Genomic DNA, 15,582 nt, shown 5'->3' on the forward strand with positions numbered 1-15,582 from the left:
GACGCAGTCAGTCTGGCCTAAGCACTGACCTTGAAATGAATCCGACCTCCTGTGTGAGTGATGTACTCTAGCTACATTAATCATCACTTACCTGCAGTACAGCACACAGAGATGGATAATGAGAAAGTGTGGCTAGAGGCTGGCTGGCTTTGACACCATATATACAGTACCAGTCAAAAGTTTGCACACACCTACTCATTCAAGGGTTTTGCTTTATTTTTACTATTTTCTACATTGTAGAATAATAGTGAAGACATCATCATCAACACTATCTCTTCATTCAAAGACTCAATCATGGACACTCTTACTGACAGTTGTGGCTGCTTTGTGTGATGTATTGTTGTCTCTACCTTCTTGCCCTTTGTGCTGTTGTCTGTGCCCAGTAATGTTTGTACCCTGTTTTGTGCTCCTACAATGTTGTTACTGCCATGTTGCTATCATGCTGTGATGTCATATGTTGCTGCCATGCTATGTTGTCTTAGGTCTTTCTTTATGTTGTGTTATCTCTCTTGTCGTGATGTGTGTGTTGTCATATTTTTATTTTTAATCCCTGTCCCCGCAGGAGGCCTTCTGGTAGGCCGTCATTGTAAATAAGAATTTGTTCTTAACTGACCTAGTTAAATAAATAACTCAATACAAATATATTTTAGATTCTTCAAATAGCCACCCTTTGCATTGATGACAGCTTTGCACACTCTTGGAATTCTCTCAACCAGCTTCATGTTTTAGTCACCTGGAATGCATTTCAATTAACAGGTGTGCCTTGTTAAAAGTGAATTTGTGGAATTTCTTTCCTTCTCAATGTATTTAGGCCAATTTCTTCAAGTGCAGTTGCAAAAACCATCAAGCGCTATGATGAAACTGGCTCTCATGGTGGACTGCCACAGGAAAGGAAGACCCAGAGTTACCTCTGCTGCAGAGGATAAGTTCATAAGAGTTAACAGCCTCAGCAATTGCAGCCCAAATAAATGCTTCACAGAGTTCAAGTAACAGACACATCTCAGCATCAACTGTTCAGAGGAGACTGCGTTAATCAGGCCTTCATGGTCGAATTGCTGCAAAGAAACCTACTAAAATACACCAATAAGAAGAGACTTGCTTGGGGCAAGAAACATGAGCAATGGACAATAGACCGATGGAAATCTGACCTTTTGGTCCAAGTCCAAATTTGAGATTTTTGGTTCCAACCACCGTGTCTGTGAGACACAGAGTAGATGAACGGATGTTCTCTGCCTGTGTGGTTCCCAACGTGAAGCATGGAGGAGGTGTGACGGTGTGGGGTGCTTTGCTGGTGACACTGTCAGTGATTCATTTAGAATTGAAGGCACACTTAACCAGCATGGCTACCACAGTATTTTGCAGTGATACGCTATCATATTTCATTTGTACTTAGTGGGAATATAATTTGTTTTTCAACAGGACAATGACCCAACACACCTCCAGGCTGTGTAAGGGCTATTTGACCAAGGAGAGTGATGGAGTGCTGCATCAGATGACCTGGCCTCCACACTCACCCGACCTCAACCCAATTGAGATGGTTTGGGATGAGTTGGACCGCAGAGTGAAGGAAAAGCAGCCAACAAGTGCTCAGCATATGTGGGAACTCCTTCAAGAGCATTCCAGGTGACGCTGGTTGAGAGAATGCCAATAGTGTGCAAAGCTGTCAACAAGGCATCAGGTGGCTACTTTGAAGAATCTCAAATATAAAATATGTTGATTGGTTTATCAATTTTGGTTACTACATGATTCCATATGTGTTATTTCATACTTTTGATGTCTTCACTATTATAAACTCGGCAAAAAAATAAATGTCCCTTTTCAGGACCCCGTCTTTCAAAGATAATTCATAAAAATCCCAAACTTCACAGATCTAAATTGTAAAGGGTTTAAACACTGTTTCCAATGCTTGTACAATGAACCTGCACCTGTGGAATGGTCGTTAAGACACTAACAGCTTACAGACAGTAGGCAATTAAGGTCACAGTTATGAAAACTTTCTACCTTTCTACTGACTCTCAAAAACGCCAAAAAGAAAGATGCCCAGGGTCCCTGCTCATCTGCGTGAATGTGCCTTAGGCATGCTGCAAGGAGGCATGAGGAATGCAGATGTGGCCAGGGCAATAAATTGCAATGTCCGTACTGTGAGACACCTAAGACGGCAGTACAGGGAGACAGCTGATCATCCTCGCAATGGCAGATCACGTGTAACAACACCTGCACAGGATCGGTACATCCGAACATCATACCTGCGGGACAGGTACAGGATGGCAACAACAACTGCCCGAGTTACACCAGGAACGCACAATCCCTCCATCAGTGCTCAGACTGTCCGCAATAGGCTGAGAGAGACTTGTAGGCCTGTTGTAAGGCAGGACATCACCGGAAACAATGTTGCATATGGGCACAAACCACCGTCGCTGGACTAGACAGGACTGGCAAATAGTGCTCTTCACTGACGAGTGGTTTTGTCTCAGCAGGGTTGATGGTCGGATTCACATTTATCATCGAAGGAATGAGCGTTACACCAAGGTCTGTACTCTGGAGCGGGATCAATTTGTAGGTGGCGGGTCCGTCGTGGTCTGGGGCGGTGTGTCACAGCATCATCGGGCTGAGCTTGTTGTCCTTGCAGGCAATCTCAACGCTGTGTGTTACAGGGAAGACATCCTCCTCCCTCATGTGGTACCCTTCCTGCAGACTCATCCTGACATGACCCTCCAGCATGACAATGCCACCAGCCATACTGCTTGTTCTGTGAGTGATTTCCTGCAAGACAGGACTGTCAGTCTTCTGTCATGGCCAGCGAGGAGCCCGGATCTCAATCCCATTGAGCACGTCTGGGACCTGTTGGGCTATGGCCATTCCCCCCCAGAAATGTACGGGAACTTGCAGGTGCCTTGCTGGAAGAGTGGGGTAACATCTCACAGCAAGAGCTGGCAAATCTGGTGCAGTCCAAGAGGAGGAGATGCACTGTAGTACTTAATGCAGCTGGTGGCCAAACCAGATACTGACTGTTACTTTTGATTGTGACCCCCCCCTTTTTTCAGGGACACATTATTCCATTTCTGTTAGTCACATGTCTGTGAAACTTGTTCAGTTTGTTTCAGTTGTTGAATCTGGTTATGTTCATACAAATAATTACACGTTAAGTTTGCTGAAAATAAACGCAGTTGCCAATGAGAGGAATTTTTTTGCTGAGTTTACAATGTAGAAAATAGTAAAGATAAAGAAAAACCTTTGAATGAGTAGGTGTGTCCAAACATTTGACTGGTACTCTCAACCCAAACTGGCCACGTAAAATGTTTAGAAACATTCCGTGAATGGTCTTCTTGCACATAAAGAAGCTATATTCAGGTGTGCTATTTATTTATGTCCTTGACCATCTCCGTACAATAGACAACCGTGACGAGCAAAAAAGTATTTCAGCCATAGCTATTCTGTATACTTGGGTATTCTATTCATTCTATGTTTTATTCGTCACCCTCCCCAGGGTTTCTATTAATTATATATCTATGTTGTGTTCTACCCCCCCCCCCCCTCCCCAGGGTTTCAGGTGGTGGTTCTCCTGCTCTACCTAAGTGTTCTACTGGGCCTCTACATGGCCCCCCTTTCCATCACCTCCCCCTGTATCATGGACCACGCCAACCTCACACCACGCCCTGACGTCATTGGCCACCAGGGCGCACCCATGGTGAGTCAGCTGAACCAGCTGCCCAATCCGAGGGCATGTAATAGGAGGCACCTCATACGTTTTGCTTCTAGATTATACAATAACAGACCCACAGAGATGTAACCTTCATGGAGGGCACAAGAGAAATCATTCTGTCCAACAGTTTATATTTCCACCCACTCACTTCCTTCACACTATCTAGGGCTATTCTAGTGTATTAATGACCCTCTGGACCTAAGCTGAAAATAGCCCAGGAATAGATGGTAAACAGACTTCTGGGCTTTCTGGAAGATATAGGTTACTGTATGTGAGAACACTTAACCTATCAGCTCAACCTATAGAAGCAAGATTTCATATGATTCCATGTCTAGCATTTCTTCACTTGTTTTCTTCATTCATATCATGTTATGCTGCATTTCTCTCCAGGCAGAAATAGATATACAGTGCATTCGGGATGCATCAGACCACTTCCCTTTTTCCACATTTTATTACGTTAAAGCCTTATTCTAAAATGAATAAAATAACAATGCTTCCTCATCAATCTACACAAAATACCCTATAATGACAAAGCGAACACAGGTTTTTAGACATTTTTGCAAATGTATTCAAAATAAAAAACAAACACCTTATTTACATAAGTTTTCAGACCCTTTGCTATGAGACTTGAAATTGAGCTCCGGTGCATCCTGTTTCCATGGACCATCCTTGATGTTTGTACAACTTGATTGGAGTCCACCTGTGGTAAATTCAATTGATTGGACATGATTTGGAAAGGCACACAGCTGTCTATATTTGGCCCCACAGTTGACAGTGCATGTCAGAGCAAAAACCAAGCCATGAGATCGAAGGAATTGTCCGTAGAGCTCTGAGACAGGATTGTGTCAAGGCACAGATCTAGAAGGGTACCAAAACATTTCTGCAGCATTGAAGGTCCCCAAGAACACAGTGGCCTCCATTATTCTTAAATGGAAGAAGTTTAGAACCACCAAGACTCTTCCTAGAGCTGGCCGCCCAGCCAAACTAAGCAATCAGAGGAGGAGGGCCTTTTTCAGGGAGGTGACCAAGAAACTGATGGTCACTCTGACAGCGCTCTAGAGTTCCTCTGTGGAGATGGTTGTCCTTCTGGAAAGATCTCCCATCTCTGCAGCACTCCGCCAATCAGGCCTTTATGGTAGTGTGACCAGACGGAAGCCACTCCTCAGTAAAGGCACATGACAGCCCACTTGGATTTGGCCAAAAGTCACCTAAAGGACTCTCAGACCATGAGAAACAAGATTCTCTGATGAAACCAATATTGAACTATTTGGCCTGAATGCCAAGCGTCACGTCTGGAGGAAACCTGGCACCATCCCTACGGTGCAGCATGGTGGTGGCAGCATCATGCTGTGGGGATGTTTTTCAGCTGCAGGGACTGGGAGACTAGTCTGGATTGAGGGAAAGATGAACGGAGCAAAGTACAGAGATCCTTGATGAAAACCTGCTCCAGAGTGCTCAGGACCTCAGACTGGGGTGACGGTTCACCTTCCAATAGGACAACGACCCTAAGCACACAGCCAAGACAACGCACGAGTGGCTTCCATACAAGTCTCTGATTGTCCTTGAGTGGCCCAGTCAGAGGTCGGACTTGAACCCGATCAAACATGTCTGGAGAAACCTGAACAATGCTGTGCAGCGACGCTCCCCATCCAACCTGACAAAGCTTGAGAGGATCTGCAGAAAAGAATAGCGTCATACCCAAGAAGACTCTAGGCTGTAATTGCTGCCAAAGGTGTTTCAGCAAAGTACTGAGTAAAAGGTCTGAATACTTATGTAAATGTGATATTTCAGTTTTTTTGTTGTTATTCATGTGCATACATTTCTAAACAGTTTTGCTTTGTCATTATGGGGTATTGTGTGTAGTAGATTGAGGAAAACAAAACTTAATACATTTTAGAATATGGCTGTAACGTAACAAAATACTTTCCGAATGCACTGTATGCTAATAAACAGTGCTAGTATGAGCCCACGCCTGCTTTGTGTTTGACTTGATATGTTTGACTTGTCAGCCAGACACTGTATGACTGGATATAAGCCTAGTATATGACAAATTCCCATGCTGTTGCCAAAGCCTCAACTCATAATGCAGTGTTTCCCAAACTTTTTTTTTTTTGCCCACGACCCCATGTTGATCTAAAAATAATGTTAAACCCCCACCATGTACATTTTTTTATTTAATCAATGGCCAATGTTTACTTTTTTATTTGGGCTATAGCAGTCTTAGAAATCAGTCTATTTTTGACAGTATTTCAATACGAAGACGATATATGGTTTGAAGTGGTGAGGATAGGTAGCAACACATCTGCCACGCTGATCCTCACCACTGGAGCCCCTCGGGTGCATTCTCAGTCCCCTCCTGTACTCCCTGTTCACCCACGACTGCGTGGCCAGGTACGACTCCAACACCATAATTTAAGTTGGCAGACGACACAAGTGGTAGTCCTGATCATCAACAACGACGAGACCGCCTATAGGAAGGAGGTCAGAGACCTGGCCGGGTGGTGCCAGAATAACAACCTATCCCTCAATGTAACCAAGCCTAAGGAGATGATTGTGGTCTACAGGAAAAGGAGGACCGAACACTCCCCAATTCTCATCGACGGGGCTGTAGTGGAGCAGGTAGAGGGCTTCAAGTCCCTTGGTGTCCACATCACCAACAAACTTGAATGGTCCAAACATATCAAGACAGTCCTAAAGAGGGCACAACAAAGCCTATTCCCCCTCAGGAAACTAAAGATTTGGCATGGGTCCTCAGATCCTCAAAAGGTTCTAGAGATGCAACATCAAGAGCATCCAGACTGGTTGCATCACTGCCTGGTACGGCAACTGCTCAGTCTCCGACTGCAAGGCACTACAGAGGGTAGTGCGTACGGCCCAGTACATCACTGGGGCTAAGCTGCCTGCCATCCAGGACCTCTACACCAGGCGGTATCAGAGGAAGGCCCTAAAAATTGTTAGACAGCACCCACCTCAGTCATAGACTGTTCTCTCTACTACCGCATGGCATGCAGTACCGGAGTGCCAAGTCTAGGACCAAAAGGCTTCTCAACAGCTTTTACCCCCAAGCCATAAGACTCATGAACAGGTAATCAAATGGCTACCCAGACTATTTGCATTGTGCCTGCCCCAACCCCTTTTTTTTACGCTGCTGCTACTCTGTTTATCATGAACTTAGCAAAAAAAGAAACGCCCTCTCACTGTCAACTGTGTTTATTTTCAACAAACTTAACGTGCAAATATTTGTATGAACATAAGATTCAACAACTGAGACATAAACTGAACAAGTTCCACAGCCATGTGACTAACAGAAATGGAACAAAGGGGGGGATCAAAATCAAAAGTAAGTCCGTATCTAGTGTGGCCACCAGCTGCATTAAGTACTGCAGTGCATCTCCTCATGGACTGCACCAGATTTGTGAATTCTTGCTGTGAGATGTTACCCCACTGTTCCACCAAGATACCTGCAAGTTCCCAAACATTTCTGGGGGGGATGGCCCTAGCCCTCACCCTCCGATCCAACAGGTCCCAGAAGTCCTCAATGGGATTGAGATCCGGGCTCTTCGCTGGCCATGGCAGAACACTGACAATCCTGTCTTGCAGGAAATCACGCACAGAACGAGCAGTGTGGCTGGTGGCATTGTCATGCTGGAGGGTGATGTCAGGATGAGCCTGCAGGAAGGGTACCACATGAGGGAGGAAGATGTCTTCCCTGTAACGCACAGCATTGAGATTGCCTGCCATGACAACAAGCTCAGTCCGATGATGCTGTGACTCACCGCCCCAGACCATGACGGACCCGCCACCTCCAAATCGATCCCGCTCCAGAGTACAGGCCTCGGTGTAACGCTCATTCCTTCGAAGATAAACACGAATCCGACCATCACCCCTGGTGAGAAAAAAACGTGACTCGTCAGTGAAGAGCACTTTTTGCCAGTCCTGTCTGGTCCAGCGACGGTGGGTTTGTGCCCATAGGCGACGGTGATGTCTGGTGAGGACCTGCCTTACAACAGGCCTACAAGCCCTCAGTCCAGCCTCTCTCAGCCTATTGCGGGCAGTCTGAGCACTGATGTTGGGATAGTGCGTTCCAGGTGTATTTCGGGTAGTTGTTGTTGCCATCCTTTTCCTGTCCCGCAGGTGTGATGTACCGATCCTGTGCAGGTGTTACACGTGGTCTACCATTGCGAGGACGATCAGCTGTCCGTCCTGTCTCCCTGTAGTGCTGTCTTAGGCGTCTCACAGTACGAACGTTGCAATTTATTGCCCTGGCCACATCTGCAGTCCTCATGCCTCCTTGCAGCATGCCTAAGGCACGTTCACGCAGATGAGCAGGGACCCTGGGTATCTTTCTTTTTGGTGTTTTTGAGAGTCAGTAGAAAGGCATCTTTAGTGTCCTAAGTTTTCATAACTGTGACCTTAATTGACTACCGTCTGTAAGCTGTTAGTGTCTTAGTGACCGTTTCACAGGTTCATGTTCATTAATTGTTTATGGTTCATTGAACAAGCATGGGAATCGGTGTTTAAACTCTTTACAATGAAGATCTATGAAGTTATTTGGATTTTTTCAAATTATCTTTGAAAGACAGAGTCCTGAAAAAGGGACGTTTCTTTTTTTGCTTAGTTTATATGCGTATTCACTTGAACTATACATTCATGTACATACTACCTCAATTAGCCAGACTAACCGGTGCCTGTATATAGCCTCGCTACTGTATATAGCCTCGCTACTGTTATTATTCACTGTGTTTTTACTGTTGTTTTTGATTTTCTTCTCTATTGTTCACCTAATACCTATTTTTTTTTTACTTCAAAATTGCACTGTTGGTTAGATCCTGTAAGTAAGCATTTCACTGTTGTGTTCGGTGCACGTGACAAATATATTTTGATTTGAAATGCATCAGAAAGCTATTGGGAAGTTCAGAAGATCATCAGGCAATGACGTATGATCTTCTGTGTAGAAAATAACATCATGAGCTAGGTTACCATCCAAACAGATTTTTGTGAGAATATAAAAAAATCTGCATAAAGAAAATATGCGCATTTTCTTTCAACGGACTTGTTGCTGATAAAAATGATTGCGTGATGTGCACACGATCGTTTTTTGCTTCTGTTTTGATGTCCCGAAAAAAAATTGTATGTTCAATGTGTTTCCATCGCATTTTCAACTCTACCAATAGTTTTGTCACAAACTGTTGCGTTAAATAACAAATGTGCCTATTCTGGTCTTGGCACATGCGGTCTAGCCAACCACTTGCAGATACAGTGCACAAATCAATATTTGCGCATGGTGTTTCCACATAATACATTTTACCGACCCAAAAAAATCCCACCATGTTGAATGAACAAATGTACTTGTTAACGTTCATAAAATTGTACCGAAAATCCTGTTTCCATCACAGCTGTCATGATTTTTTTTTTTTTTATACAGTGCTTTACTTGCATAAAAACTGGATGGAAATGTGGTTACAGATGTCCCCCCCCCCCCCCCCCCCGCCAGTCTAATTTAGTGCTTGATCTTGTCCTCTCGGTTCTAACAGCTTGGTGGCATAGTAGAGGGTAACAGTATGTACCTACCTGTTCCTGAGAGTCATGTCTTTTGTCTTTCAGTGATGGGTTCATAATATTTGGAGCTTAAACCATTCAAAAGATAGAGCCACATTTGATGATGTAACCCCGGGTTCGATGAACCAAGCGCAAATTTTCTCTCGCCACCCCATTTTCAAATCCGGCGACCCCTAGTTTGGGAAACCCTGTTCTAATGACTCGCATACACAAAAACATGACCCATCCATCCAGCGAGCTGCAGACAGATGCTCCCCAGCCAGCCGGTTGGGGCATGTTGCAGTAGTTGATCACCCCAGAAGTGAAATGCTGTGGAGAAATTAAGTCTTAAAAACCTGAACTCCCCCGGGACACACCACATGACCAACTCTGTTTCCCAGCAGCACTTTAAATTGCTTTTCCTAGGTGTCCAGTCCCCTCAGTATTAGACAGTTTGACCTACGGTATCACTGACCATTATTAGTTCGACCAATGTGGCCTAGTATCTTGTATTGCACCAGTCAGTATATGTTCAATAGTCTGTTGTTTATCAATAATAATTATGAGCTCATAACCCATTACTTTTAACTGGAATACATTCTCCATTTCCTCATACCCATTTTAAAGGGAAATTGAAAAAAATGTAACTTAATTTTCATCATCTCCAGCACCACCCCAACAACATGTGGGAAAATGGCATGTTTCAAAGAAGTGTTAAACTTCTGAAACCTATATGAACCTGTGAACTCTGATTGCAGTAAGATATATGAAATGTCTCTGACCTCCATGAAACATCAGTATGCTGATGATGTTCCTCTCTGTCTGTCTGTAGCTGGCTCCAGAGAACACCATCCTGTCCTTCCAGAGGGCTCTGCAGATGAACGTCAGTGGGCTGGAGGCTGACGTGGCCATCAGGTACACACACACACCGAAAGAGACTCGCAGTGCAGCCAAACTAGATCAATGGGGAGCTGCGGTAGTAGTGGCGGCGGCGGCGGTAGCGGTAGTGGCGGCGGCGGTAGCGGTAGTGGCGGCGGCGGTAGCGGTAGTGGCGGCGGCGGTAGCGGTAGTAGCGGCGGCGGTAGCGGTAGTAGCGGCGGCGGTAGCGGTAGTGGCGGCGGTAGTGGCGGCGGTAGTGGCGGCGGCAGCGGCGGCAGTAGCGGCGGCGGCGGTAGTAGTAGTGGCGGCGGTGGTGATAGTAGTAGCATCGGCGGTGGTGGTGGTAGTAGCATCGGCGGTGGTGGTGGTAGTAGCATCGGCGGTGGTGGTGGTAGTAGCATCAGTAGTAGTAGCATCAGCAGTGGAGGTGGTAGTAGCATCAGTAGTAGTAGCATCAGCAGTGGTGGTAGTAGTAGCATCAGTAGTAGTAGCATCAGCAGTGGTGGTAGTAGTTGCATCAGTAGTAGTAGCATCAGCAGTGGTGGAAGTAGTTGCATCAGTAGTAGTAACATCAGCAGTGGTGGTGGTAGTAGCATCAGTAGTAGAGTCAGCAGCGGTGGTGGTAGTAGCATCAGTAGTAGTAGCATCAGCAGCGGTGGTGGTAGTAGCATCAGTAGTAGTAGTAGCATCAGCAGCGGTGGTGGTAGTAGCATCAGTAGTAGTAGTAGCATCAGCAGCGGTGGTGGTAGTAGCATCAGTAGTAGTAGTAGTAGCATCAGCAGCGGTGGTGGTAGTAGCATCAGTAGTAGTAGTAGCATCAGCAGCGGTGGTGGTAGTAGCATCAGTAGTAGTAGCATCAGCAGTGGTGGTAGTAGTTGCATCAGTAGTAGTAGCATCAGCAGCAGTGGTGGTAGTAGTAGCATCAGCAGTGGTGGTAGTAGTAGCATCAGCAGTGGTGGTAGTAGTAGCATCAGCAGTGGTGGTAGTAGTTGCATCAGTAGTAGCATCAGCAGTGGTGGTGGTAGTAGTAGCATCAGTAGTAGCATCAGCAGTGGTGGTGGTAGTAGTAGCATCAGTAGTAGCATCAGCAGTGGTGGTGGTAGTAGTAGCATCAGTAGTAGCATCAGCAGTGGTGGTGGTAGTAGTAGCATCAGTAGTAGCATCAGCAGCAGTGGTGGTAGTAGTAGCATCAGCAGTGGTGGTGGTAGTAGCATCAGTAGTGGTGGTGGTAGTAGCATCAGTAGTAGCATCAGCAGTGGTGGTGGTAGTAGCATCAGCAGTGGTGGTGGTAGTAGCATCAGTAGTAGTAGTAGCAGCATCAGCAGTGGTGGTGGTGGTTGCAGCAGCAGTAGTAGTAGTAGTAGTGGCGGCGGCCAGGACAGCACTTCCATAGACGCATGGCTGTTTTTAGATGACAAGATGAGCTAGAAGAGCAAACCCAATAGAGCGATGTTTGAATGAGTTGGATGCAGTGTGAATGTGTACGTACATAGACGTATGCTTACACGTACAACTGTGTGTGCTTTCATTTTGTGCCATGTTTATCAACTCAAATTTTATTTGTCACATGCGCCGAATACAACAGGTGTAAACCTTACTTACAAGCCCTTAACCAACAATACAGTTTTAATAAAACACCCCCCCTAAAATTATAAATAAAATTAACAAATACTTAAAGAGCAGCAGTAAAATAACAATAGCGAGGCTATATACAGGGGTACCAGTTCAGAGTCAATGTGCGGGGGCACCGGTTAGTCGAGGTAATTGAGGTAATATGTACATGTAGGTAGAGTTATTAAAGTGACTATGCATAAATAATAACAGAGCGTAGCAGCAGAGTAGAAGAGGGGTGGAGGGGGGCAATGCAAATAGTCTGGGTAGCCATTTGATTAGATGTTCAGGAGTCTTATGGCTTGGGGGTAGAAGCTGTTAAAAAGCCCCTATGATTAGGGTGGCTGGAGTCTTTGACAATTTTTAGGGCCTTCCTCTGACCCCGCCTGGTATAGAGGTCCTGGATGGCAGGAAGCTTGGCCCCGGTGATGTACTGGGCCTCACGCACTACCCTCTGTAGTGCCTCGCAGGCCGAGCAGTTGCCATACCAGCCAGTGATGCAACCCGTCAGGATGCTCTCGATGATGCAGCTGTAGAACCTTTTGATGATCTCAGGACTCATGCCAAATCTTTTCAGTCTCCTGAGGGGGAATAGGTTTTGTTGTGCCCTTTTCACGACTGTCTTGGTGTGCTTGGACCATGTTAGTTTGTTGGTGATGTGGACGCCAAGGAACTTGAAGCTCTCAACCTGCTCCATTACAGCCCTGTCGATGAGAATGGGGGCGTGCTTGGTCCTCCTTTGTCTGTAGTCCACAATCATCTCCTTTGTCTTGATCACGTTGAGGGAGAGGTTGTTTTCCTTGCACCACATGATCAAGTCTCAGACCTCCTCCCTATAGGCTGTCTCGTTGTTGTCGGCGATCAGGCCTATCACTGTTGTGTCATCGGCAATCTTAATGATGGTGTTGGAGTCGTGCCTGGTTGCGCAGTCATGAGTGAACAGGGAGTACAGGATGGGACTGAGCACGCCCCCGTGTTGAGGATAAGCGTGGTGGATGTGTTGTTAAAATCACACAAAGCTCTGGGCTGCATTGAGCGTGTACACAAACACACACCCGAAGGGACAGGGGTCATTCAGGCACTAATTGAAGGTTTCAGTCACGCTATATGGTCACTGAAAACGATAATGAATGATAGGCTAAATTATGTGTTTGGTCTGATTTTAGTTTCTTGCTTGGGATGCAATCTTACGAAAGCGTTGTGATTCTGACTAACAATTTCAAGTGTAGGTAATGTGTTTTTGTTTTCCATGTCTTACAACCTGAGGTTAACTGAAAAGGTGGGGAAATTATTTGGCATTCAAAGTGAAGGTGAAGCAAGCAACATGAAAGTAGCTTTCATGTAATGTGAGTTTTGCCTCAAACAGCTCTAGTCTTTTCCCTTCATGATTGAAGGTTTTTGGCACTTCCCTAGAGAGCATTCAGTATTTCTATTGTAAGAACTTCCACTTAGAATCACAAAATATCAGGGGATATAAACTTCTGAGAAATAAGATGATCATATGATGTTGAACAACCCTGTACGGCACTGAATATACTATTGTATTGGTAGACCTGACTGTTTAAATCTTTCCTGTCCTAGCCTTGACGGGGTGCCGTTTCTGATGCGAGACCGCACCTTGAGGAGGACTACAGACGTGGGGAAGGTGTTTCCTGCCAGACAGCTGGACGATGCCTCCTCCTTTAACTGGACAGACTTACACAGCCTCAATGCCGGCCAGTGGTTCCTCAAGGTACCACAATGTGACTCACACCCCGCTAAGGAGGAATGCTACATTCACACCCCCGCTAGGGAGGAATGCTACATTCACACCCCCGCTAGGGAGGAATGCTACATTCACACCCCCGCTAGGGAGGAATGCTACATTCACACCCCCGCTAGGGAGGAATGCTACATTCACACCCCCGCTAGGGAGGAATGCTACTGTCACACCCCCGCTAGGGAGGAGTGCTACTGTCACACCCCCGCTAGGGAGGAGTGCTACTGTCACACCCCCGCTAGGGAGGAGTGCTACTGTCACACCCCCGCTAGGGAGGAGTGCTACTGTCACACCCCCGCTAGGGAGGAGTGCTACTGTCACACCCCCGCTAGGGAGGAGTGCTACTGTCACACCCCCGCTAGGGAGGAGTGCTACTGTCACACCCCCGCTAGGGAGGAGTGCTACTGTCTGTCACACCCCCGCTAGGGAGGAGTGCTACTGTCTGTCACATCCCCCGCTAGGGAGGAATGCTACTGTCTGTCACATCCCCCGCTAGGGAGGAATGCTACTGTCTGTCACATCCCCCGCTAGGGAGGAATGCTACTGTCTGTCACATCCCCCGCTAGGGAGGAATGCTACTGTCTGTCACATCCCCCGCTACGGAGGAATGCTACTGTCTGTCACATCCCCCGCTACGGAGGAATGCTACTGTCTGTCACATCCCCCGCTAGGGAGGAATGCTACTGTCTGTCACATCCCCCGCTAGGGAGGAATGCTACTGTCTGTCACATCCCCCGCTAGGGAGGAATGCTACTGTCTGTCACATCCCCCGCTAGGGAGGACTGGTATACTGTTATGCCATCTTTCTCTCTCTGAAGGTTTCTAACCAAATGTAAGCATGCATGAAATGTATCTTTGTAGGACCTCACACCACCCTTTATTTCACTAGGTCTATATTTCTCCTCCATGCTTTGGATCCATTTCATTGCCACTCGGCTGATAGGAAATCTCATTAATGAAGTGGAGAAATTGCTTAATTTTATCAATCAAGATTACTTCCCTGGATTGAGTTAAAATAAAATTGACCCAAACCCTGATCTCATCATAAAGTGATGTATAATTACAATTGCCATGTAAACCTAGAAATACACTAAATTGATTAGCTTGACTGTGAGTACCTGTGTGCTTTGTCCTCTAGGATGACCCATTCTGGACGGTCCAGTCCATGGCTCAGAGGGAGGTGATGCTGGTGGGGAACCAGAGTGTGTGTAGTCTGGAGCAGCTGCTGAGGCTAGCCACCCTCCATAACCACACAGTGGTGTTCAGCCTGCGACGACCCCTGCACGGACACCCCTGCTACCACAGCTGGATCAACGATACCCTGGAGGTCATACGCCAGTCTGGGATACCACAGCACCTGGTGAGACCGGCATCACACACTGTTCCCCTTAGGGGTTGTAGTAGAGGAAGATAACACTAGTGTACACGACTGAGATAGTGGTCCTTTGGTAGAGCATGGCGTTTGTAATGCCAGGGTAGTGGGTTTGATTCCAGGGACCACCCATACTTAAAATGGATTCACACATGATTGTAAGTCACTTTGAATAAAAGCGTCAGCTAAATGGCATTTATTATTATTCTTACTATTCTTATTGTTATTATTATTATTATTAGATAGTGGACAGAACCTTGTTAGGGCTCAGACAGTCCCCTATGGAAATCAAGAGGAGGAAAACACAACTCATAGCAGAGAGATGGAACTGTCAGCTTGAGGCTGACCTGAAGGTTGCCTGTGACATCAATCAATGTCACAATCATTACTGTCATCGCTGATGTCTGTTAGCTAGTCAATATGGCCACTGTTAGCTAGTCAATGTGGCCACTACCTACACCCACCCTGTCTGTCTCTGTCTGTTAGCTAGTCAATATGGCCACTACCTACACCCACCCCGTCTCTCTGTCTGCTAGCTAGTCAATATGGCCACTACCTACACCCACCCTGTCTCTCTGTCTGCTAGCTAGTCAATATGGCCACTACCTACACCCACCCTGTCTCTCTGTCTCCTAGCTAGTCAATATGGCCACTACCTACACCCACTTTGTCTCTCGCTCTCGCTCTCACACTCTCTGTGTGTGTCTCTGTCTGTCTGTA

General features: G+C 46.2%; 1 protein-coding gene across 5 annotated transcripts in view; it reads left to right on the forward strand.

The window, feature by feature from the left end:
* The window catches only part of LOC106581279 (glycerophosphodiester phosphodiesterase domain-containing protein 5), a 76,395-nt gene that overhangs the window by 53,271 nt on the left and 7,542 nt on the right, over positions 1–15,582 (forward strand). For all 5 annotated transcript variants that reach the window (XR_006761017.2, XR_006761019.2, XM_045703905.2 and 2 more), the window contains 4 exons: positions 3,543–3,688; positions 10,074–10,156; positions 13,313–13,463; positions 14,629–14,850. Coding sequence is in view for 3 of the 5 variants with exons in the window: in XM_045703905.2 (XP_045559861.1) it covers positions 3,543–3,688; positions 10,074–10,156; positions 13,313–13,463; positions 14,629–14,850 (602 nt within the window). In the remaining 2 variants the exon portion in view is untranslated. The remainder of the gene's footprint in view (positions 1–3,542; positions 3,689–10,073; positions 10,157–13,312; positions 13,464–14,628; positions 14,851–15,582) is intronic.

This window comes from Salmo salar, chromosome 20, assembly GCF_965601325.2.
Source record: "Salmo salar chromosome 20, fSalSal1, whole genome shotgun sequence".
Classification (NCBI taxonomy): domain Eukaryota; kingdom Metazoa; phylum Chordata; class Actinopteri; order Salmoniformes; family Salmonidae; genus Salmo; species Salmo salar.